This window comes from Patiria miniata, unplaced genomic scaffold (assembly GCF_015706575.1).
Source record: "Patiria miniata isolate m_02_andy unplaced genomic scaffold, ASM1570657v1 HiC_scaffold_11, whole genome shotgun sequence".
Lineage (NCBI taxonomy): Eukaryota > Metazoa > Echinodermata > Asteroidea > Valvatida > Asterinidae > Patiria > Patiria miniata.
The window spans coordinates 7,719,625-7,746,396 of record NW_024037049.1 but is presented as its reverse complement, the minus strand read 5'-3'; the positions used below and the strand labels follow the sequence as shown (position 1 = coordinate 7,746,396).

The following is a 26,772-nucleotide window of genomic DNA, read 5'->3' as shown; positions in this document are numbered from 1 at the left end:
CCAACACGAACGCAACATGCAAAATTCAAAATTCTTTTTGTATACTGAAAAGTGTATGACGTCATCATGACGTCATCAAAAATGCGATATTTCAAAACACATATAAGGAAAGGTCATATCGTCATGAAACTTAGTGGGTAGGTAGATAATGATACTAGTGTGCAAATCCGAAATGACGTCACATGACATCATTGGTTGATCTTGTATGATTTTTTTAATATTTATAGTTTTATTCTGCTTCCAAAATTGCACACTTTCTTTGGATTGACTGTAAACTTGGTTCAAACCAAGACCACATTGACAAAATGTGCATTGAGAAGGGTTTTCAAGATGACGTCATCGCAGGGATGTGACGTCATGTGATAAAGCTTTATTTTTTAAATTATTCTAAGCATTGTGGGCAACCTTTAACTGTATTAAACACTCTAAAAAGTGACTGCAAAGGACAAACATAGCATAAACATTTATAACATGTGAAAAAGCCCTGTGTTCTGTTTTCAAACAGACAATACAGTTCTAGTTGTAACTTCCGGTCTTATGACGTCATCAATCTTTACCCCCTCAACTTGTTAGCATGAAGGTGGTTGTATACATCATTTATAAAAATGACTTAAGCAAACTTTGCCACACACATCAACTGATTATACATTTTAAATATTTGTCAACCTGCTGCTAGAGGGTGCTGTGATATTTGATGACGTCACTGGTATTTTTTGTGTGTAAAGTACAACCTAGTTAGAGACTAACATCGTTGAAAGCAAGTTCACCTCTTTCTCCACTTTCAAATTATAAGGCATTTCTGGTTTTGACCAGAAGGAAGGGTCATAAAGATCCTGGATTATCAATTATAAATCAATTCCCGCAAACATTCAGGTCTCTCATGATTGCTTTTAATTTTAACGTAACGTCACGTGACCCATGATGACATCATCGTGACATCACTTCAATCTTCATCTATAACACATCCCGGTCGAGGTACATACTGTGGCAAACAGGGTACAGGTATATGTAGACTTGTGTAGGAGTCTAAGTCAGACATTGTTTTATGTGCGTGATCTTGGGCATTTGGTGCGTGTTACTAATGCTGAAGTGCGCATGGACCAATTAGAAATGAATTGTGCTGTGTGATCAGGACATTAATAATTCATGGCGTGCATTTGACCAATCAGCATCGCGTATTGGGAAGGCTGTGCGTGGATTAGCATGTTATAGCGTGGGGTCTTAAGATCATCTAGCGGAGTTTGTTAGTTGGCGTCAATGCAGTAGGAACTCGTTCTGGTGCTGTTGCCAAGTTGCGAGAAGCCAAGCTTGGGGGGGTAGTGACGAATCCCCCGGTTTGGAGTAGAAGCTCTCTGACAGTGACGCTCTGGTACGGCCTGGTTCGGGAGTTGTAGCTCCGGGTTAGTTAACGTTTATATAAGTCAAGTACGCGTTATCTAATACAGTTGAGTGGAGTGTATCTCCAGGTTAATTATGTAAGATACTTGTGTGATCTTAGATTTATAGGGATTTGTAGGGGGACTACGGGTATTTAGTGGGTTTGGAAAGTGTTGGAACAAAAAGGGAGGAGTTGTGAATAACTGGTTGAAGTCTAGCAGGACTTTGAGTTGTGTGGAATTGCTTGTGGTCTGTTGAACACCGTAACGGTGGGCCGGACCGCTGAGGCAATCGCATAATCACTGGACTAAATTGCCTGACTGGTTGACTCTGCCCCGAGTTCCTGTGAGGTACACTTGAAGCTTACTTTCACTAAGATGACGGGTTGAGGCCCACATATTCTGTGCAAGGATATTTGAGGTCCACTAATTCTCTGTAAGGATAATTAAGGCCCACTTATTCTGTGTGAGGGTAATTACGGTCCACTCATTCTGTATAAGGGTAATTGAGGTCCACTAAATCCATGTAAGTGTAATTAAGGTTCACTAATTCTGTGTGAGGATAATTGAGATTCACTAAATCTGTGTAAGGGTAATTGAGGTCCACTAAATCTGTGTACGGGTAATTGAGGTCCACTAAATCTGTGTACGGGTAATTGAGGTCCTCTTGAAGTTTGCTCCCACTGAACTGAGCCGGGTTGAGGTTCACTATTTCTGTGTGAGGGTAATTAGACTAGCTATTCGTATAAGTGGAGAATACACGTTTATGATTAAGTGGTGCAGTTGACCACGTGAGGATTATTGCAAGCCAAGATCATTTTAAGGGGTGCAGTCGACCCTTGTTTAAGTCAGTGGGGATTATTACAACTGTGTATAAGTGTGTAAATTTATTGATTCTGTATGTAAAGATTATTGAATAGTTGATCAGAGAATAAGACCAATTATTGATTGTCCTTGGAAACATTTGTCTCTGTGATAATTATTTGGATCATTGTGCAGGTAATTATAATTAATTAGTGCTCTGTTTACATGCAAGTCAAACAATCGCAGAACGGTGGTATATTTCCACCAAACAAACAGCCCCTAGGCATAGTCCGCCGTTCGTTAATTGTCCCCCCTTGCGTCTGGGTAACCGCTCATCCTTGTGCGAGGTTAATAAATATTTTTGTGGGATAATAGGAGTTGGCTAGAATCCTGGGATAAATAAGACCAGTCCCCTGGGGTTTCTGCCAAAGTCCGTTCCGCCACAAATGGTGTCAGGATAGATTTTGCCACATTACCTACTTTCAACCCAATTGGACCTGTAGATATATTGGCCTCAAATATGCACTTTTAATGTGACGTCACGTGACTCATGATAACGTTATGATGACATCAATGTTTAAGTGTGTTTAAGTGTGTGCCAGGTATAAAGGCAATTGATTTTAGTGCCCAAAGTGCCAGTGTCATATGAACATCAGACTCTTTTGAAAATCGGACCCCTTTTCCCCATTGTTGGTTAATCCCTCTCATGTGACAGGTCACTCCCATAATGATCCTAAAAATAGCATATTTTCGCAATTACGCATGCGCAACACTGCCAATGAGCAGTGATGAAGGTTTCGAGGCAGGTCTCGGTATCGAGACCGGTCTCGAGACCGATTTTCTTAGGTCTCGACAATTTCAAGGTCTCGACTAAAAAAACTCAGTCTCGGTCTCGATCTCGGAGCAAAAGTCTTGAGATCTTGTGGGGTCTCGTGCAAACAAAAAAAACTCAGTCTCGGTCTCGATCTCGGAGCAAAAGTCTTGAGATCTTGTGGGGTCTCGTGCAAACGAGACCTTACTATTCAGTTGGGAAAAACCACCACAAAAAAAACACATAAATTTATAATCTGACCATATCTGACTTACTTTCGAAAGTTTTGCTAGACGGTGCTATCGATTCCGAGGAACGAAATCAAATAGTCTGGTACCGGGTACCCACATGTCACCGCATTTCTTGTAAATCAAAGTCACTTGCGGTACTTGGGTACAATGCACTGTACGCATACGCTATGATGCTCGCGTGCATACCGCATTGAATTGAGTTGATCGATCAATTTCAACCATGTCGACACACTCCGCAGCCCAAAGTTTGGTTTCAAAGACCACACTGAATTCCATGACCAGAAGGTAAACAATTTGAAGCACTCTGCAATCTGCAGATATTGCAAGATCACTCCTATGGACACATGCATTGTGAGTCTTGTTATTTCTTGGGTTAATATTGGTCAAGACCCCCATTGGTTTGTACACAGTATGCCGGGAGCTGAGGAAGACAATTTCTGCGGTATGTGACCTATTAAATAGTAGGAGGGTTAAGCTCACAGAGAGGCTGGCTGTTGATTTTACATTTATTTTTAAAGGTTGAATCTAGAAATCTTTGGTAGCTTGTAATCCGAATCTGGATGATGTCATCTTGACGGCGTTACCAGAAAGCTCGAGACCTATGGGATGAGGCAATCTTGTCAGTGTTTTCAACAAGCATGTCTAATCAAATTGAATTAAAACAGACACAAATTGATTGATATTATTTAAATAACTTTTTTACTAATGAATTATATCAACAGTTCATTAAATAATATTTAAAAAGTTTTAATGTTTTTTTTTACGGCAATTAGAATAGATGTATTAACTTCACTTTTTCACCCTTAATCATTTTCAGCCCCACTTTCATTTGCGACACAAAAACTGGACTCTCAAAAAGAGGAAAGTGGTTGGGGAAAACATAAAAGTCACCAAAAAAAACTACCCAACACTCTATGTGGGGGGACTGTTCAGCGTGCATGGAGTGCCATGAAAATGGGCATGGCCACGTGTTGTTGATGTCATACATGCACGTCGTGCAGTACTGTCTGTATCCCACAGATTCATGCCTGGCTATACACAAAAGAAACAGTTACCCAATAAATTCAAATTCATGCACCCGTGTGCATAAATCGGCAATAAGACAAAAAGCAAGCGCGGCCCATTTAAAAAGTATAGGGGTTCAAAAAGTTTTGTAATTTTCTCTCAATTTCTTAAAGATTTGTCCCATTTGTCTTTTGAAAAGTGCCTGAAATTGTCATAGGTAATACTTTTTGGGGTTTTTTTTTGGGGGGGGGGGGTACAAAATACAAATTTAAAAATTGACTTTGTCCTGTGCGCACAAGATACTTTCCACATGAGTGCCAAGAAATAACTGTGTGCTTCTGGGTAACACTCACCAAATTTCAGGCTGAATTGCGCCTGGGTTCACCGTGGCAATCGAATCACGTGCAGGCTATGCAGGCAACAATGATTTCACCATACAACAGACGGTCATGTTGACTGGAGATTGTGCATTACAAGCCCGGACTGCGGCAAAAAATGCAACATCAAGCACTTCTTTAAAGACGAAGGCAATATTTTTGATTCTCAATATTTTAATACATACTGAAGCCAGTTCGTGCCAGGTTTTAATATTGCTTCTCCTTTTTCCTACATGTTAACAAGTTGCAGTGTATGATGAGCATTGTTATCACATTTTATTTTTCAGTGATGTTCACATGAAATAAATGTATCTGAAATGAAATGAAAATGAAAAATGAAAGCAAAGAACACTGCAATAGTTATTAATAATGCAGTAATTTTGCAAAATAATGCAGTAAATTTGCAAAATAATGCAATAATTTTGCGAAGTAATGCAATAGTCTTTTGAAATAACACAAATTTTTTTTTTAAACCTCAGATTCGTATTTTGCAATACTATTGCGTTATTTTGCAATAGTGTCGCGTGTTATTTTGCATTATAACACCTCACCCACAGATTCTGTGTCTTGATTGGCCAAGAGTCAGATGGTACTTTCTATTTTTTGCTATCTTTCAGTGCACGGCCAAAAGTACTATACCCATAGCAACCAAAGTACTATAGCCGTAGCACCCATATACCCGTAGCAACCATAGTACTATACGCACTGTGTGCAAAATGAATAGGGGCGTGAGTGTTGAGCGTTGCACGTATTGTTTCCAAGCGTGAGCGCTACAGAGCTGGATTCAAACATTTCGTGAAGGGGTAGTTATAAAGTGCAAGTTAATTTTCAACTAATTTGGTATTCAAATAGAAGTAAATTTTTTATTGTATTCAAAAAATTAATCAGTTATCGCTTAAAATCAAGCAGAATCTGTGGGAGAGGTGTTATAAAACAAATATGGGCTGCCTCATCTCGTGGTGTAGGAAAACTAGCCTCCCTCATGTAGCATTCTATTTTCCCTCGGCTTCGCCTCAGGAAAAATAGAATGCTTCATGGATCACCGAGGGAGGCTAGTTTTACTACACCAATTGAAGCAGTCAATATTTGTATAATATTGTTTTCGCAATACCGTTAAGTATTGTTTTGTTTTTTCACAGTATTGCGTAAAAACAAAATACTTATTGTGAAAAAAATATGGGGATAATGTAAAATAACACAATGGTATTACAAAATAATGTGATAGCATTGAAAAATAACCATTTTGATCACGTTTGTACCTATAAACCAGAAAAAAAAGGTTTGCCAGACTTCTTTGTAGATTGACTGAACTGATTGGAATGCCATAAAATCTCTATTTTTACTAACCTAACACCCAGGAGTAAACCTTAAAGAAGCCCTTTATGATTTAGACACCAATCAAAGGTTGTTAATTATGCTAATGAAATACCGAAGTGTGTCGTCATTTAGAACCAGAAGGTGTAGCGCAAACGAATGGAGTACGCTCGCGTGTTGGTTCACGGGCTGAATCACACGCTGAATCACGCGCTGTCTTTCACACACATTTTGGTTGATTAGAAATCTAGACAATATAGTTGATTTTGACAAAACACAGCAAAACAAATATTCCTGGTGGAAAGTGAATAAACACAGAAATCCAATTAAGGATCGAAATTCATTTGTATAATCCCTTTTTACCAGGAACTGATTGGACCATATTTGTGTTAATTTCAGGGTATGAGTAAATTGAAGTACCTGGATATTAGCTGGAATGAGCTGACCAACATGAAGGATGATTTGTCAATTTTACGCAAACATGCAACAGGTCTGACTTGCCTTGACTTGAGACATAACAACTGGCAGAAGGTATGTATCACAGCTGAATGAGACTTTTGAGTTTGTGTCAATTTTACAGCTCTAACCAAGTGAATAGTTGGTTACACATTGCCATGATGCCACTGCAAAATTATATGCAGTGAATACATCTATACAGTAATATTTGAGCCTGCAGTTTAGCCTGCGAAAACATTTGCCTGCTGTTTCCCAGATGTTGCCTCCTTGAATGTCATTTCTTCTTGATTATAAAGAACTTTGTTTTTTTTTCCATACTAAGCTGCCATCAGGTCCACACCTGCAATTTGTTTGCACCATGACAGAATTGTTGTCATCAAGCACAAAAGTCCTGAAATCTGATGTTTGTCAAATATATTTCCGACTCAGTCAAAATTGTGCAAGCGCATCTTTGATTTTCCATGACGAGGAGGAAACAACCTGAAGTAATAGAAATGGCATGTATGCACTATTTGTGCATAACATGTAAATACCCACCTCGGCTCACAATCATCACAACCCTCTAGCCGACTTACCAAGGCCGATCGTCTGTCGCCATTTATTTATTCATTTCATTAGTGTGAGCACAAAATGTTAAAATTTTCTATTTTAATTAATGCCAATTAAACAAGTTTTCAAAATTAAACAATATTCTAATTTTGACCCGAAAAGTCACGATCTGAATAGCAGTTCCCACCCCCCCCCCCCCAAAGCGAACATTTTTGTGGGCCTATAATACTACATGTACATTCCTAACCCTATGGCCAACCCATAGACCATGATAAGGCCCGGGTTTAACATCCTATTTTTTTTGGGTGTACGAAATATTTCAAACATAATATTTGTTTAGCTCCAAGATTTCTGAGTTACTATATTCAGATTAGAATATTAATCAGAAGCGGGAACAAATCATTCTTAAATGCTTCCAACGATCATCAAGTTTCAGCATCGCGACACAACTCGCAATTTCTCCCTGGCGCTTGCGGTGCACATGTGGCCATCGCCATGATTGGGTCGCTGGTTTCCTCTTCTTAACTCAGCTGGAGGTGCATTCGCTCGGACGCTCGTCCCGGCCCCACTGGTGCCCATCGGCCGCAATGGTAACTAAACATAGTACCCACACAAGATGAGTTGTCATCCAGAAATGGTGCGTCAAAAATTCGTTATAAATAGCATCAAAATGCGTGAATGGTTCGTCATGAACAAGACGCAGAGGTGCGTCATTGGACCCCAAAGTTTGACTGTACTGTGTACATTGACGCACATGCCCAGGGGGTCTGAGGGTGCGTCTTACAATTGACGGGTGCATAACCGCCTTACAGAACTAGGTGTCACGCTGAACTATGACAAATGCCACTTCAGTTTGTCAAACCTCTGCTTCCTGGGCCATATTATTTTGTCCGAAGGTCTTACTCCAGATCCAACACACTAAGAGGCACTACTAAATGCTCCAAAACCTACCGATCCATCTACTCTCCGATCCTTCATGGGACTTGCGTCGTACTACGCCAGATTTGTGCCAAATTATGCAACCATGGTTGAACCACTCCGCACACTCCTTTGCAAGGACACTCAGTTCATTTGGTCTGAGGATGTTCAATCGTGCTTCGAGTTACTCAAACAGCACATCTCCAATGCTACTACACTTGCGCTGTTTGACCCCGATCTTCCTACAGTCGTATCTACTGATGCTTCTGCTTATGGCATAGGAGTGGTACTCGCACAGATCAAGAACAATCACGAAGTTCCCATTGCGTTCACATGTCACTCTCTTACAACTACAGAACGCAAATATTTAGTCAGCATACGGGAAGCACTTGCATGCGTGTGGGCATGTGAGAAATGGTACAAGCACTTATGGGGCTGTTAGTCTACTCTTTGAACTGATCATCAAGCTCTAACTACATTGCTGTCCACACGTGGCACTGGCCACAAACCAATGCGGATTGCCAGGTGGGCTGCTCGTCTGCTGGATTTCAACTGCTGAATTTCAACTGCACTGTTGAATTTCGTGCTGGTGCACACAATAGACTGACGCTCTATCTAGACTGCCACTGCCTACTACAGTGCACACAACTGAACATACTGATGATGAAAAGATCGTCCAGTGGATTTCAGCACAACTTGTTGACGCTTCCGCTATCACAAAAACTGAACTCCAAAATGCTACAAGGAAGGATACAGTCCTTAAGTCCGTGTCAGAATACATCACATCCTGTTGGTCTGCTAAACAGCACATTACAACTGAACTACAACCCTACTTCAACGTCCAGGATGAACTTTCAGTTGCTGATGACTGTATTATGCAAGGTGACCGTTTTGTCATACCTACTGCTTTTCAGCCAAGCCTGATTACAATTGCGCACCAAGGACATCAGGAATTGTCTGCACCAAGCAACGACTTTGTGTATGCTATTGGTGGCCAGGTATGGCAAACAGATAGAACACCAAGTTCGTCACTGTGCAGCTTGTCAATTAAGTTAGTGACTGTGCAGCTTGTTAATTAAGTTAGTGATAAGACAGCATGCATTCGCACTCCACCATTGCAACCAGTACCTCTTCCAGCTCATCCATGGTAAAATCTTGCCATTGACATTTGGGGTCCCTTTGAGCATGGTCCACAAACCTACCGATTTACAATCGTCTTGATGGACTACTACCAGTGGCGTAGCCACTGGGGGGGCGTGGGGGGGGGGCGACCGCCCCCCCCCCCATGAAACCTTGTCGCCCCCCCAGTCGCCCCCCCCCCCCCCCCCACTGAGATTTTGAGTTTCTAAATAAAAGTATCATTGATCTACATGACGCCATGGGCGTCAATCCTGGGGGGGGGGGGGGGGGGACAGGGGGACATGTCCCCCCCCCCACCTTTTGAAGGGTGGGGGACACAATATCAAATGTCCCCCCCCCCAATTTTTTAACTCGTGTCTCATTGACGCCCCCCCATGAAATGTTCCAGCGCCCCCCAGCGCCCCCCCCCCCCCCCCCCCCCCCCCACTGAAAAATTCCTGGCTACGCCACTGACTACTACAGTAAGTGGCCGGAGGTCACGTTTGCCGCTGATGCCACTTAACATTCCGTCTGCTCCATGCTTGATTCGTCTCCACTGAGTTTGAGTCATATTTGAGCCAGCGAGGAATTAAGCACATCCGCACTTTACCATCCGCAGGCAAATGGACTTGTCGAGCAATTTAATTGCATTCTCAAACAAACTCTCCAAATCTCAACTCACGAACACCGACCTTGGAAAACTGCAACGCTTGAGTTACTGATAGCATACAGATCCACTGCTCATGCAATTACAGGTAAATCACCAGCAGAACTCTAGCACACTCGCCGAATGACAACTACTCTGAACATTTGACCTACATAGATCAGCCAAGAAGAACCAGCCGATATTCGTGATCGAGTTTGCAGTTCTCAGACAAAGTACAAGCAATACACAGACCAGAAGCGTGGTGCAGTACATCCGTGTTTCCAAACAGGAGACTATACGTGTTAAAAATCCAAGACGTGCATAAGGGTTCCAATCGCAATGGACCTCCACAATGCATCACACAGTCCAAGGGCCCATCCACTTAACAGCTTGAAGATGGTCGACCATGGAATGCAACACACCTTACCCATAACTCATAAACTGCCAAACCAAATGTCTACGACTCAAAGACAACCAGCTAAACCCAAACCACAGAACCGTCCTAAGAGACAAATTAGACAGCCTACTTGGGTTAAAGATTACCACATGTAAATTGTGAAGTTCAGTTCATTCCATGTGCCAGTTAAAACACACAAGTGTATGTGTTTAAGTAATTGAACTGTGATTTTCCTAATTTGAACTGTTGAACATTCCAAACATTCCAATGTCTGTGATTCCTCATGTTTATATTTTGAAAGAAATAATTGTTAAAGGAGAAGTTCTTTTTTGTTGTACAGACAAAACACTACAATATGGCGCTGAGAATGAACATCGGAAATATTGCTTTCGGCGCGGCCAGCTGGGGAGCGCGCCCACGCCGGGCAGACTCCAGCGAACTAGATCAAATTTTCCTGCACGTATTTTTCCGACGACTCGTTCCGTCTCTTTCGAGCATGTGCCCGAACACTTATCACTTGCTTTGTGCCAAAACTGTGCCAATGTTATGAAACATATTTTCAGCAACAAAAAACATTGAAAACCAACTGTTCGATCATGACTTTCGTTCAAAAAATTCATTACTTAAATTTTCATTCTATGGACAGATCCATTAATTTTGTAAAGGGGTGCGTCACCCTCTTTTGGGAGTTAACATCGTTTTTCAAATAAATTCTTCAGAAAAAAAATATTTTGTGAGTTTGTAACAATGAAGAACCTTTTCTGAATGAGGAAATGTTTCGGACTCCATAAAAAAAGTATTATTTGTAATTTTGAAAAGGTGGAATTACTGGTAAATTGTTTTTAAGGAAGCACACCCTTGACCGCAAATGGTGTGGGCTGTATACATGTTCGTAGGAATGGTATCAGCGTGCATTGCGTGCTAGTACTGTTAGAATAGTGTCTTCGTTCTTTCCTTGTGAGATCGCCAAATATTATATCATATTTTCTTGAAAAAAATCAAGAAATTTGAGATTTTTTTCTGGCTGAATTATTCATTGGTTGAAATAAATCACTTTGTGGTCAATAAACCATTTTTTTTTCAGGGAAAATCTTTGCATAAACAGGTCTACTTGAAACAAGGCCGGGCCATGATATACACAAAGAGATCCATTTAAAGTTAAATTTAAGTGTCTTTGCCAAAGACTGGAGTTGATTTTAAATATTTTGGAAAATATCAAAATCCAAGATTCGTGTGTTTGTTTTGTGATGAATTTAGTGTTGTAGATTTGGCATCAACAACACAGTCAAAACATCAGTTATTGACAAAAAGGTGAAAAAATGTGCAACAGGATTTTTGAGGGGCTGCCATCCAGTGGGGCGCCCTCTATATATTATATGGTATTTCAAATGTTTCATGGGCCCAATGAGCAGGGGTGATAATGATGTAGTGCCTTGAGCACCAGTCCTGGTGGATACGTGTGCTTTATAATTTTATGTAGTTCATTAAAGGGCCCGTGTAATGTAGTTTTTCAATGCAGTTCTTGTAGATGCACCTTTGCATCCTGTTTAACCTTATTTTCAAATTTCAGTTTGCCATTTTTAAGGGAATTTTCAGGGGTGGATCGGGGGGGGGGGGTGGGGAGCCCATGCCCCCTCCTTTTTTCTTCAGAAAAAAAAAAGTTTCACACGCTATTCTTAATTTCACCTGGACATGCTAAAAATCATGACGGAAAAAGCCTGTATTTCTGACGCACGTGTCATCAAAATGCACATTCATGACATCAAAGCCATGCCGCTGTACGATGTTCAGTACGGCATGCGGCAGTGCAGTGCCATCGCCATTCACTGGTTTCCATCGCGTTCCCAACAGAATGAAAGCTATGATGATGTAGGACTGAAACCAGTGACTACGGGCTACATAATTATATACATTGCGTGCGTTGAATTTGGATCATAGAAAATACCAAACGAACATCGACGGAGAAAGAGAATTTCTTCAACTGCATGCCCAGAACATGATCTCTCTTTTCTGTGTACGTATTTTCCATTAAAACAAATATTTATAACAAGATTGTTCTGCTCGTACGTGATACACCGTATCGTGTTTCTGCAAACTTTTCGGCCACAGCACATGGGTTCATTTCCGGGTCCCACACAATACACAGTGCGCCGTGTGCGCGACGCAATATACGGCCAGTGCTGTGGCTGGCGGCTGACAGTAACTAACATTGTCATTGTTTGAGCATAGTGGCGTGGACGACTTAAATTCTCCATTATTTTAAAGAATAACGCACCTTAAATATATTTTCATATATTATTAGGTAAAAGGCAAATTTTGATCAAAAAGTTTTGATGGACAGTCGTGGCGCGATAGAAATGTGATAGGAATAAGATTTTTTGGTTCTTCCGACTTATTTCTCAACTTGAAACTTACTTTTAATCCATATACTTTTCCAGTTTAGGAAGTTGATATGTGAAATGATTAATTGAATCCCCTCTGAATTTTGAGGAAAACAACTGCCGCAGAGACCCCAAGATTTGCTCTAAAATGCACCAGAAAGCTTCTAAAGTTCAAAAATTTTCAGGGCCCGCCTACAGGCCCCGAACCCCACGCCATGGCTTCGCGAGTTGGTGTGTCACAACAAAACTTCCCGCACAGGTTTCAACAATTTCACGCCCCCCCCCCCCTTTTGGAAAATCCTGGATCCCCCCTGATTTTTGGTCCCTTTTTTATTTTTATGCTAATGAGAATTTGCATTTTCAAGAGCAAATGTGTGATTTCATTTCATACAAAACCCCAGTGTTACAGCTAATTCAGCACAAAAATTTGCCAGAATTTTGGATATTTTGCTTACCTAAATTTTATTTTCTTTGTTGATTTTTTTTTTTTTTTCCCCCCAGAACATGACAGCAGGCCAATGAGCAAAGTTTTCTCGCAAATGTTTTCAATGAGCAAATTTTGGGTTCACAATTTTTACAGAAAAGCCCGAAACTGCACAGTTCTTCCTGAAATGACATCACAGCAACAGCGCCCTCATTTGTCAGGAAAAGCATGAACATTTTTTGAATGTTTAAAGATGGTCTGACATCACCATTTTCTCTGATTTTTCTCGTGACAATCCAAACTACTATAAGGTGAACAAATTGTTAGAAATGGAAAAATATTTGTTTCCTCAACCCATAGGAATATTCCTTCTATTGCATGCCCGTTGGTTTTCCATTCTTGTCATTTCAACTAAAAAATGGGTTCCATTTTGCACATTATTGGCCAGGAATATTTGTACTTTAAATTGTATAATGTGGAGTGCAATTACGGTGTATGAGGTGAACAAACAGTTGGACATGAAAAAATATTTTATTCTTCACCCCATAGTAATATTCCTTCTACTGTCTGCCGGTTTGCTTTCCAGTCTTGGCATTTCAACTCAAAGAGTTTCCCATTTTGAGTTGTGAAATAAAGAGTATACAACAGACACATCATATTTTGGCAATGTTTATTTAATATTAATTTCAATAAACAATAGATGCCACTACATGTACATGTGTATTTTCATATTAATCCAACTTTCTCACTTTTTTATATGCTCCCAGTTGTCTATTTAATATTACAAAGTGGCTTTTTTGTGCATCTCATAACAAGGTCACATAGCACACGCACACCTTTTTTGAAGAAAAAAAAACTAGGGGGGAAAAAAGTGTTGCCGCACCACTTTTGGGGACAGCTCCTTACTAGAAACCTGAGCCGTTTTTTGTTGGCCTAAGGCATGAAATTTGTTTAGTTTGTTTGTATAGTATGTATCACACTCACAGACAGATCAATTTACATGTGTAAGTTCTTCTTTTGATTTTTGTCAGCCTGATGGTGTTAGACTACGCACCATTGGACGCCTCAAGTCATTATCGCTGCTTGATGGTCAAGCAGTCACCGAGAGTGAAGCAACTGCAGCATTGAGAATGGCTGCTGGGTCTCGAGTTTCTCAGGTGTCTCTACTTGCTCACACAAGGACTGACTCTTGTAGGCCAAGAAGCCTCAGCCTTGCATCCTGTGCCCAGCTACTGACACAGATCAGCCGTCAGAAGCCTGATAGATTATGTGAAACAGATGGCAACTGGTACAGCAAGGTACGGGGATGGGGGGGGGGGGTTGGATTATTTGCATGTAAATGAATTGTGAACAAAGGAAGAGTGTCACATAACTGAAAATACAGAATTTTGAGGATCCATGTTTCAGAGCCATAGAGCCTAATTGGCTCAACCAATATCTAGAAAACTTTATCTTTCTTTGATCAGGGAGTTTTGATTTCCATATTTTGGGTAGCTTGTTGATGGCCTGCCCTGCTTGGCCTTTTCTCACATGAATGTCGTGTTTGGTGGTTGCTATCCAAGCTCCCAGGTATTTGAAATCATTGACTGGTTGGAGTGTGTTACCATTCACGATGTTAAGTGCTGCAACAGATGTTTTGATTGAAGCTAAAATATATTGTGTCTTCTTGGCATTGATTTTCAAGTGCTAGTAGAAGCTCTTGTGCTTGCTCAATCGTATCTGATAGAAGTGCCAGGTCATCAGCAAAACCCAGGTCAGTAATTCTCCGGCATTGCCTTGGTTTGATTGTAAAGCCAAGTTCTTTGGTCTGAAATCCAAGTTTGTGAATCATTAGGGATGGCTTGACGAAAGCAGTAGTCTTGTACTTAGCCCGACTGCGTCTGGCCGTACAGTACTATCGCAAGCTCTGTAGTACGGCCAGACGCCCGATGCTTCCACAGAGACTGAATTTTGTTGGCCGCCGATGTAGCGATTTTGCTACATCTTTCGATCGCGATTATCTTTTCATCCAGGACACAAATTTCCAAAGTTAAGGATCGTAGTCGTAGAGCAACTCATACCTTTTCGAAAAAACGTTCTTTGGTCTCAATATTTTCATCCATCTGGCCACAAGACGAATTTCAGTCATCAGATTCCACAAATATCGTCCCCCATGCGATCCCCCATGCGATTTCAAAATGGCGGCCGCGCTGTAATGTATGCAATATGCAGACCAAAGAACGTTTTTTCGAAAAGGTATGAGTTGCTCTACGACTACGAACCTTAACTTTGGAAATTTGTGTCCTGGATGAAAAGATAATCGCGATCGAAAGATGTAGCAAAATCGCTACATCGGCGGCCAACAAAATTCAGTCTCTGTGGAAGCATCGGGCGTCTGGCCGTACTACAGAGCTTGCGATAGTACTGTACGGCCAGACGCAGTCGGGCTATCTTGTACTATAATGAGAAGAATACCACTCACTTAAAATACTGGGCCTGATCATCCAGTCAGATCTCAAATGGAACGAATGGGTGACAGACATTACTTCAACAGCTAGCTGGCAAATGTACATGTACATGCTCCGACTTTTAGAACATTTTGCATTGCCTTAGAAGGACCTGCTCACCATCTACATGGGGTACATCAGACCAATACTGGAATACGCAGTCCCGGTATGGTAACCTGGACTGACCCAGCAACAGAGTGATACCCTGGAACAAATCCAGAAAAGAGCCTGCAGAGTCATCCTTGGTTCCAAGTACAAGGGATATGAACAATCATTAACTGATCTCAGTCTCTGCACTCTTGCTAAGAGGAGAGAGGACATCTGTTACAAATATGTCTGTAACCTACTTAAAGATGACAAGTTTAGTAATTAGCTACCTGAGCACAGATACAAATCACATAATTACCAACTACGTAACAGAAGCCACCTCTCTATCCCTAATTGCAGAACAAAGCGGTACAAAAACAACCCTGTACCCTACCTTGTTAGGACATAGAACTCCAAAAACAATTTGTAAAGTGCCTCGTCATAATTAATCACTTTTTTTTTAGTGACATTCACATCTAACGTTTTATAGGAATACAAATCCTTTTTAATCCTGGGAATTTGTGTTATCCCTCCTTGCCCACCCTCTCCTCCCTTAACCTCCCACATAGCATTTTTGTCCTATTGTGAGTTTGATGTTTTAAGACAATAATGCATTCTTTAGTCTTTTTTGTTTTAGTCCATTTTTTAAGCCTAGAAACTTCTTACCCAAAAACCTTTAAATATCATTCCTACTCATCTTTTTTTTTATGTAATGTAATGTACATCTTTTTATCTGTGGTCTTGAAATGATTGAATTGAATTCCATGTCTGTGCATGTATATTCCAATAGTTGGTCTTGAAATGATGCAGTTCTATGTGTGTTCATATTCCTTGTCTTACCCCTCCCCTTTCATCCTCTCCCCTTCCAGGTTCACCTTCCACATACCCTGTCCATTTTATGTTTTTTTTAATACGATTTTAGTCTTTTGCTGCCATTGTAAAGTAAAGTTTATGCTTTTTAATGTTAATACATTGTAAATGTTCTTTGCAATTCCGCTGCTGGCGGCAAAAAAAGACATAATAATAAACCAATTAAAACAGAAAAAAAGAAAGAAATGGAGCGAGAGTATCCCCTGCAATACTCTAGCTTGGATTTCAAACTTTGGCAAATATGGATTCGTACATGCATTCTATAGCTGCAACTATCTTAGGTGAAATTCCATTACAAAAAAAGAAAGAATATTGCAGTGTTTAATGACTGCAGTGGGTATTCCGTCCTCCCCACAGCTTTTGCCATTTTTGAGTTGGTTGATTGCCTTCTGAAGTTCTTCCATATCAAAGGGATCTGTAGAAATTGGTAGTTCTTCACATACTTGCTGTATGTTGTTATCTTCCTTAGATACTGTGGGAGAGTTGCCATGAAGGTCTTTAAAGTATCATACCACTTTGTCAAGCCTTTCTTGTTGAGTTCTGCCTTTCACTTGTCCCTCTCTAACTCCTTTCCTTCCAGTTAGATTGCTCATAACTTTCTAGGATGAATACATATTTCCTACATTACTTTCTCCTTTGATTTCATCAATTCTTTTCTCAATAAAGTCTTGATTAGCTAGTAGGTATGCCTTGTTCATTTCCTCTTTTGCCTTATTCAGTGATTCTCTTGTTTGCGGTCTGCTGTCTGGAGTTCTTTTCGTGCAGCATCTTTACTCGCTAATAGTGTCCTGTCTTTCCTCCTTTTTTGTAAAAGCTTAGTGGCTGTATCCCTAATTAACCTGTCACAGTGGAATCCAATTCAAAACCTTCTCTTGTTCCTTCTTCATCCGTTTTCAGTGGAGACCACCATCTTTAGACCTAGTCTTATTGTGTTTTCCCACACATCAACCATTTTTTTATGAATATTTGTCTTGTAAACCCAAACTTTATGAACAACCTTTGTTTAAGAATAAGTAGTCGATACACAAACTTCTTGAGCTCAGAATTGCGTTAATCATGACTTTATTCCACAACGATTTTGAATACACACTGAGTTAGCTGAACTTGTTAAAGTTAAATGTTAGTGAACTGGTGAAATGGAATAAACTAATTACATTGTCGCTACTGCTTAGAAATTGCTGAGAAACTGCTCATGGTGCAGTGCTCATATAATGTGGAAACATGATTAGTTTAAATAAGAAATACTTAACAAAGGGCAAATTTAGTCGCACATCTTGGTTTCCTTCGTTTCCTTGTTGAGTCATTTTAAGGAAGCAGCTCCTGTCAAGTCGAGTCGTTGGGTCAAGTTGAGTTGAGTTACAGTGTGCTACTCAACTCAATTGGACCTACTTGTGACACAGTGTGTCCCACTTTCTTTGAGTTAGGAGAACTACATGTATAAATCCCAGAATGTTAAGCTCGTCTACCTCTTCATGTTTCACACCATCAAAAATGTGGTTGGAATGTTGAGTTGATTTCACCTTGCCTATGATTATTACCTGACACTTTTCCAAAGCAAAAAGTATCTGCCATTTTGATCCATAATGGTAGATTTTGGAGAGATCAGCATTCAGAGAGGCAGCAGACTGAGGAGCTTCTCCATCCTCAATGATGCGGTACAAGTACAATAGTGCTGTCATCTGCATAAAGAATAAATGTTATTCTTAAGGCCATCACACATATCACCGATGTATGCACCAAAAACAATGTTTGACTACGAATGGAGCCCTTGGGTGCTGAAGGAAGGAAAGACATAAGGCATCTTTCATATTCATGACTACAAAACAGTAAAAACTTTGAAGGTCTTTTTCTCAGTATTTTACTTTTTTTGACATGTCGATAAATGCGAACTTTAAATATCCATAACTTGTCAACAAAATGTCCCATTAAAGTGCAACAAACAGCATCTTAAACAGAATTTTAATATCTTTCCCGATACCCACAAACTCTCATTTTGACCTCTGCCTAGGTGTGTCTCATTTTGCAGAACACATCACATATTACTCAGGAAATTGATGGGTCGGTATTTGCTTGGGTCATTTCGTGCATTTTTCTTATGAACAAGTTCTATGTTAGCTGTTTTCCTAGTACATGGAAAATATCCTAGGTAGTAACAATAACAGAAGTCATGCCCATTGCCGGGGGGGGGGGGGGGGGCCTGGTGGGGGGGCCCCTTAACGAGCAATTGGCCCCCAAACGGCAAAAGCCATACATATGTATTTTTGTATTTTGATTGTAGTCGGCCCCCCAAATTGGTACTGTGCCCCCCCCCCCTCCCCGATGCTCTGGGCTGGCGACAGGCCTGAAAAAAAGTGCTTTGCTAGAGGCGTAGTCAATGCAAAGGCACATTCTCATAGTACCGGGTTTCCAATTCCATCTGGTTCTGTGCTTTTGTCGATATCTAGCTTTTAAAGCTTCTCTTGTATATACCCCGTGGATGGAACTTCACCATGGCACATTAGTATTGAGTCTGTTGGAGACTCAACTGATGGAAGTGTGATATCAGCACTATCAAGTGTACACCCTTGTCGCTTGAAGTGGAATAATGCTGGTTATCGTAAAGTAGGGTTGGGATGCTTGAACGGCCTCCATTGGCTTGTAATCTTTTCACAGTCCACCACCAATCTCTAGGTTTGGTTGTGTTTGATTTTAGTTTGTCCGTAGTGAATTTGAAGTATTGGTTCTTAGTTTCCTTCTCAATTCGCTGATATGCTTTTCTCACTTTAGTCAAAGCATTGACTCCATACATCATAGGCTTTTCTGACTGGCTTGTTAGCCATACAACAGGCTTAAGTACGCCAAGGACGAATGGTTGCATTACGATGGGGGATATACTTATCCATTCCTTTAATAATGATCTATTTGACAGTTAAATTAGCTTTCTCCAGTGTTGAGAGCCTTGTCCCATGCTGCAACACTAAGATAAGGCACGGATTAAGTGTTTTGTAGGCCCTAGACACTACATGGTGAGTAAAAACAAATGAAACCCAAATGTTGGGACCAATGCATTTTCCAGATCACATGAGTAATGTTCTACCGGTCGCTGAACATGGCTTGCTGCTGCATCAGTTGTCAGATATTAGTCCGTGAGGAAACCAAACCTGTCATTAAGAGTGGCATAGGCAGTTCATCGTTTTTGTCATCTCAACAATGAGACAGTCCACTATGGGAATAATTGTCTTCGCCTGATTGTCCGAAGATTTTTTTTCTTACTTGATTTTGTTGCGTTACTTCTCTGTACTCACTTGAGCTGATGTCCTTTGCTTTGCTCTCAAAGTCGGCGAATCTATTCTGACTTTCCTGGAAGAAGGTCAAAAGGTCATCAAAGAGCTTCACCACGGTGCCTATTTCAATACCTGGCTGCTGCAGTGACTTGTTGACCAGGTCTGTCTTTCAAAGAAGGTCTCTCCAGATCACCCACACGAGGGCCGTTTCTTACTGGTCTAATTTACTGACAAGTGACCTGGCATCATGACTGGCTGCAAGCAAATTTTGCCATAATTCTCGGACAAGGCTCTTACCACACTTACAAAGTTCACCACTGCCAGGCAACTTTCGACCGCAGCTGAGCCCACAAAATTCAGGCTATGGGCAACAACACAAGGTACACTTTCGGCCAGACTGTTATCCTCTCGAATCTCGCCTGAACTCCAGAATACGCTCCACTCATGTTACTTGCATTGTCATTGGCTTATGATCGGCGGTTGTGGATGCATATGGCCCGCTGGAACAAATTTTTGACAGGGGGTGCTGGAATTTGTTTAAGACAATCGGCGAGCGCGAAGCCATGTTCCTCAATTTTTTTTGAAGGCCCCCGAATTTTTGGTAGGCCCTAAGGCACATTGCCTACTGTGCCTATAGGGTAATCCGAGCCTGATTAAGGTGCTGCCTGAGGGATGTACAGTTGGTTTTTCTGTAATACCACAGTATGCAGTGGTAGGATTCATCAAGGAGGGATACTTTCTGAAGAGTACTTAGAATGAGTTGTGATCTGAGGAACCAAAAACAAATTAACACTCGAGGAGAAGTATGATGTGTAAACAATCACAAGATAAGATTTTCACCATGGCTTTTTTTATCAATGATCTGTTCTAAGCCTTGCACAAGGCAGAAGTTGTGACAGTCAACTCTAGCTTGACCTGTTGGGGACTTCCTTTTGTTGCTTGGATCAAGTCGTGTAAATTGTCAGACACTTAAGGGAGTACTTGACAGTCAGAGCCTGATAACGATCCTGGATTATTGCTGGTGGCGTTGAACATGAAGAGATTCTCTAATCCATATGGCTGTGCCACCCCAACCATTACTTTGATCTTGCCCGAGGCCCCCCCCCAAAAAAAAATTCTGCTTCCGGTTACCCGACCGACCCTATTTTTAGGCCGCGACCCTAAAAATTTTATCGGCCAGTCAAAAAACATTTTTTTTTAAATAATGAATATAAAATAAATTTAAAAAAAATCCTGTTGTTTTTTCTGTCTTCACAAAACACCTCTCAAAAACCCTTTTGCGTCAAAGTATTTTTTTTTTTCCTACTTACATTTGTACATTTGCTATTTTTTTTAAAGAAACCTCCATTGTTTTTACAAGTTCGCTTCGCGATAACTAGTTCACAATTCGATGTCGCGGTGATGAAACACGTGGGTAATTGATATGCTAGCTCAGTGCAGCGATAACTGGTACCCGCCGCACTGCGCAACGGCCAATTTAGAAGGCATGATGAAAATGCGGTAACCAGTCTGTGCATGCCTATGTGCATTGGCTAGTATGCATGGCATGGCAGGCCGCGCGGTGCACTGCAGACAATGATGGAGAAAATATTTGCAAGTTAATTAACAGAACTTGATCTCGCTTGTCTGTGTTTGTATTTTCCGTGTTCGCGAGTTTATTTCAAGGTCGCACTACTCGGTTTTGGATTGATAAGATGCAGCGTATTTCCTCAAAATTTCCTACCGTAAAATGAGGTTTTACGCCCGCCACACACAGTGCATTACGCACCCTATATACCGCGCGATGTACGGACAGTTGGTCAGTTTCCCGTCTTGACTAGCGTTTGCATATGGCACGCATGACCTGATTTATCCATCATTTTTAAGAATTATCGAACGCAAATATATTTACAATAATTAAGATAAGTTATAATCACTTTTTGTGGCCATTTTTTGTATAGTTTTTGTAGTGCATTGGAAATAGTTCAGGCTGAAACTTCACATATAATTGAATACCCCATTCAATCAGCACAACAACAACAAAGGCCTTCTCAATTGGAAGCAGTTGAATTCAAGCCCCAACCTGAATACTTTGCCATTATCCTGAACCACTGCCACACCTATGCAGCTAATTATGCTAAAGCCATGTCCACACTGGACTTTTTTTTTTAAAGGTTTTACCGAGACGATGGTAAAATGAAAAATGGTCAAATGTGACCACTGTCCGCACTTGGACTGTCGACACAGGAAATTGTACCCGGACCGCGTGATACAAGTAACTGTCAGTATAATGACTCATGCAGAAAAACCACACTTCTGTGGGGGGGGGGGGGATTTCTGATGCATTCGTGATGGACGACATCGAAGCCATGCCGCTGTACAATGTTCCGTGCGTCAGCAGTTCCATCGGTATTCGCTGGTTCCCACCGCATGCTAACAGAATCAGAGCTATGATGTAGGACCGGAACCAGTGACTATGGCCTACATACCATGCAGACTACATAGTGTCACTGAACGAATTTGGATTGTAGAAAATACCGAACAAACATCGGGGGAGAAAGAGAATTTCTGCAAATTAATTCCCAGAACGTGATCTCTCTTTTCTGTTTATGTTTTTCATTAGAATATATTTAAAATGAGATTTTATTGCTCGGCATTGACACACCGCAAATTTTTGGCCACAGCACGTGTGGGATCATGAGGTCTCTGTATGCATGACCTCACACTCGGGGCCGGATATATGCTTTCCTGAGCCGCTTTACCAACTTGCACTGGACTTATCGTCTCGGGAAAAGTGACCTGGTCAGTTTTCCTGAGCAGCAGTTGGCCAGTAGAAGTAACCGCTGGAATCAGGAAAAGTAACTGAGAGGAAAACGTCCTAAGCTGTCCACACTGGACTTAAGATAGGAAAAGTACCCATATAGTCTCGGTAAGCTTTACCAAAAAAAAAGGTCCAGTGCGGACAGGGCTTAAAAAGGCCTCGGCTAAAGCTCAGGTACAGGTAAACCTGCTGAAGAAGCTTGCTGGTACTGAATGAGGTGATAATTTTACTACACTTCACACCTCAGCTTTGGCCATGATATTTTCAACTGCTGAGTATGCTGACTAGCCTGGAGTCACAGTCACCACTCAAGACATGCTGATGTCATTTTGAACCATGCACTACGCCTCATTAGTGGGGCACTCACTCCAACACTTCGAGTGCTGCTCCCTGTTCTGTTTGGAATCCACCCTGCAAATATCAGAAGAGACCAACCTATCCTCCATAATGCAGTAAAAATCAGAAGAAGTCATGTTGTCACCAGAATTCAAAAAAACTACTGTTTACATCCTCTGGCACCCAACTAGCCAGACGAACAAAAAAGTAATGCGACCCCCTGCCTACTTACTGCTGATTCTACACCCTGCCTTGTATTATTACAGACAAATATTCACAGATATATTCACAAAGTTTTCCAAGCTCAGTTACTATGCAATTGTTACAAATCAAATGCCAAAAGTCTACTTTGTGTGTGTGTTTTGTACTTAATAGTTCAGCAATAGGATTTCCTATATTGTAAGCAGTTGCTTAGGACATCCTGCATAACAATATTAAACAAATATTTATAATTACCCAAGACAGTTTATCCATTTCTATTGGTTGAGAGCCTGTTACATGGCCAGTCTTAAGTGGTTGATGCAACACAGGCTGGACGTGTTTAATACCAGCAGGAATAAAGGTACCGGTAATTCAAGATTTGTTTTTTTATATGTTTGTTAGGTCATACACATTTGCACAAAAAGTGTGTGAGGTCATGAAGACGTCGTCAAAAATTCAATTATTTAAATCACATAAAAGGCTATTAAAAGTCTGATTGTCTTGAAACTTGGTACCGCAGGTGGGTACATACTACTACTAGTGTACAAATCCGAAGTGACTTAATATGACATCATCCACTGATTTTTTATTCATTTTTTTAATTTTTACTTTTTCTTCTACTAGCAAAATATGACATAAAATGCAATCCGATTGACTTCAAACTAAGGACAGACAAAGAGACCAAGGTTAAGTGAGCCATAAACAAGTGATGTCGATGTCACTTGTGGCGTCATCTAAAAGGTGTATATTTTATATCTAAAGAACTGTAAGTTTGATTGGGTTGGAACTTGGTGTGTACATTGACAGGGACATATTACAGACAAAACTTGGGGTGACGTCGCAATGACGTCATCATGAGACATCATCTTAAAGGTGCATATTTTAAAGTCCTACATCTGGAGAACTACAAGAACAGCTAAGTCATGGAACTGGAAATCTCATGATAACACCATTAATTCCAAAACGAACCATCGTTTAGGCTTTATCGGGCATAGAATGTTGAGCTTCTCCATCTGCCATCTTTTGCTTGTACAGGTCCCTTGTCCTTCCTATTTTGAAATATTGTTTACCTGCTTGGGACCCCTGTACCTCTGCTGATCAACAAAAGCTTGAACGTGTTCAACGCACAGCTACCCGTATTGCTCTAGGTCAGCATAGGGGGAAATATCATCTGAGGATAGACTCCATAGGATGAATTGGTCAATGCTCACTTCCAGAAGAAATTGTATTACATTCTCATTTGTTTTTCAAGGTATTATATGGTCTAGTACAATGTGAATCTATCCATGAGAACCTTCATATTAATCCTCGTCATTCAAACATCCTCACATTTCGTCATCTTCCTGCTCGTACTGATGCTTTATTCCATTCACCAACCCGTCGCTTTCCTAGACTCTGGAATCACTTACCTACTTCAATCTGGGATTCTGCAGTGCTTGATTCATTAAACTCATTTCTAGCCAGTCTCAAGGCACACTTCCATGACCAGCACACATTATAGTGCTTTTAAGGTAATGTTAAGTTTAATCTTCAGAATTCCCTTTATTGTGTTTAATTCCCTACCTTTTGTAATTTTGTTCTTTTAAGGTATTTATGAATGGGATTATACTCGGACTCAATAAGAATGAAACTCAAGACATAACTTTTTGTGCATCTTCGCCACAGCTTCAAGTTATTTATTTCAACCTTTGTTCATTTGCCAGATACCGAATTGATATGGGCAAGCTGGCATCAAGTCATGGGACTAACAGGCCCAAAACAAACATGTCAAACACATAATGGACTCTCAGGTCCCGTACATGTACATGTACGTCAATTATCAATTTGGCTCCCAGGCCAACCATTAATGAATGGGCACGCATATGACCCAGTCCACATCTGTGGGGGCAGCCATGGCTGCGCTATGGAAATACAGCACATCCGACCCCTGGGGTATGTAAGGGGGAGTGGCTGCCCCTTACAAAGTTCAAATCACATTGTATTACTAAAAACATCAATATCAGTATTAAACAATATCAGCAACAATATCAGTAACATACCCATAAAACTAATGCTACATGTAAACTCATGTGTGTACATGTACATGTATTAGGCATGGGCTGTCTTCGAATCCTGTTAAAGACGCCATTCGAATAACATACAAGAGTAGGCAGGAGCTGGGGTGGTGGTGGGTAAATTTATCCAGCTTGCACTAAGGCCAAAAAAAAAAATATTCGGTCTCTGGTCAGACCAAAGTTCCGGAATTGACGCGGCCACGCGGCTTTTTTTTTTTTCTTCAAGCTTGGATTGTACAGACAAGGTAGGGTACTATTTTTTTTTTTTGGTGTCCTCATGTACATTGGTGTCCTCCATAATTTGCCTTGGTGCTTTCGATCATTTGCCTTGGTGCAATTTCCAATTCCTTGGTGCTCTTTGGTAAAAAAAAAATTGAGGAGGTGCGGAAATAGAGGGCGCTGTTGGAGCTACCGCGGAACATTTTGGAGAAAAAAAAAGATCGACGCGCATGATTAAAATCGACGCGCGCGCTGACCAGAGACCGACTTATTTTTTTTTTGGCCTAAAAGCTGTGACAGAATGAGACACACACAGATGTGCATTTTCCCTCCTACACTTTAGCACTGTGTTCTACAGCTGTGTCCTGATTGGTCAAATCTTGGTAATGGTCTAACATGATTGGTTAAAACTCCCTGTTGTGATTGGTCAACACTATGCATAATTAGTGCCAGGATCCTTCTCAGAATCCTTCTCAGGATCCCAGCTTTTGGAGAAAAGTCAATTTTGCAGGTATTTAAAGGGTTAAACAATGGGAATTTGTTGTGTTGTAATAGAGCATTTTATACACCTCACATTATTAAGCTGTTAAAATTTACACACTGACCCTCATGGCAGTGTAAATTGCAAAATAAGCCGGTTGAAACCATGAGTAGCAGTAAACCCATGTTTCCCCAAGTATAATGAATTTTGTCAAAATACATGCGTTGTGACAAAATCTCATAAATATGGGCTTAGTCGTTGTTGAACACTCCGTTTGAGACCGGTTTGGAGTCTGGACGCTGATAATGCACATATTTATTCCCCCCCCCCCCCAAAAAAGGGACATTTTCCTACAAAAAATATGATGGGCTCTCGACCAAAAGGGATGGGTAAACTCTATTAGGTATTTATGAATGGGAATTGAAAGATGATATGAATCACCATACTCATCTTGTGAAAATCATTAAACTGATATTTAAAAATGTACAGTGAAATTTCGATAAGTCAAACTCTAATAACTAAAAACTGCTGATAAGTTAAACAAAGATTCCATTCCCTTCAGTAGTATAACAATGATTTACAACCCTGCTTAACTCAAAACTCTGCTTAAGTCAAATTTTGAACCTGTTCCCTTGAGGTTTGACCTATAAAGATATGTTTATTACATGTAGTTGCATTTCTTCCCTGGATCTTTTCTTTATTTTGTAACAACAGGTAACAACACTTAATCTTGATGGGCAGCATATCAGCAAATTGTCCAACCTAGAGAGATTAGTAAATCTTCGATGGGCTTCCTTCAATAACAATGACCTGACAAAGATCGAAGGCTTAGATGAATGCACACAACTAGAGGAACTTGCTCTTGAGGATAATTGCATTTATAAATTGGAAGGTTTGTGTAAATAAATTCTGCAAAACAAATGCAATCACTTAAAGGTACAGTCCATCAATTGTATTTTGTGCATTTTGTTCATTAGAAGCAGCAGATGTGCTCAAAATCTAAGGGTGCTGAACAACTAAACCTGATGACTTTTTCAGTTCAGTGAATGTTGTATATTCCGAGAAAAACAACATTCTAGGATCTCGATTTCAAATCAAAGTTGCTGAGTCATGGTTTGAATTGGGCCTGAATTTAGTGTCCGAGACA

General features: G+C 40.6%; 1 protein-coding gene across 1 annotated transcript in view; it reads left to right on the top strand.

Annotated features, from left to right (window-relative positions):
• LOC119743485 (leucine-rich repeat-containing protein 9-like) overlaps positions 1-26,772 on the top strand; it is a gene marked incomplete at its 3' end in the record, with an annotated part of 155,025 nt that overhangs the window by 65,642 nt on the left and 62,611 nt on the right. Inside the window, 3 exon segments of the mRNA XM_038219907.1 lie at positions 6,338-6,469; positions 13,860-14,126; positions 26,340-26,517. Of these exon segments, the coding sequence (XP_038075835.1) occupies positions 6,338-6,469; positions 13,860-14,126; positions 26,340-26,517 (577 nt within the window).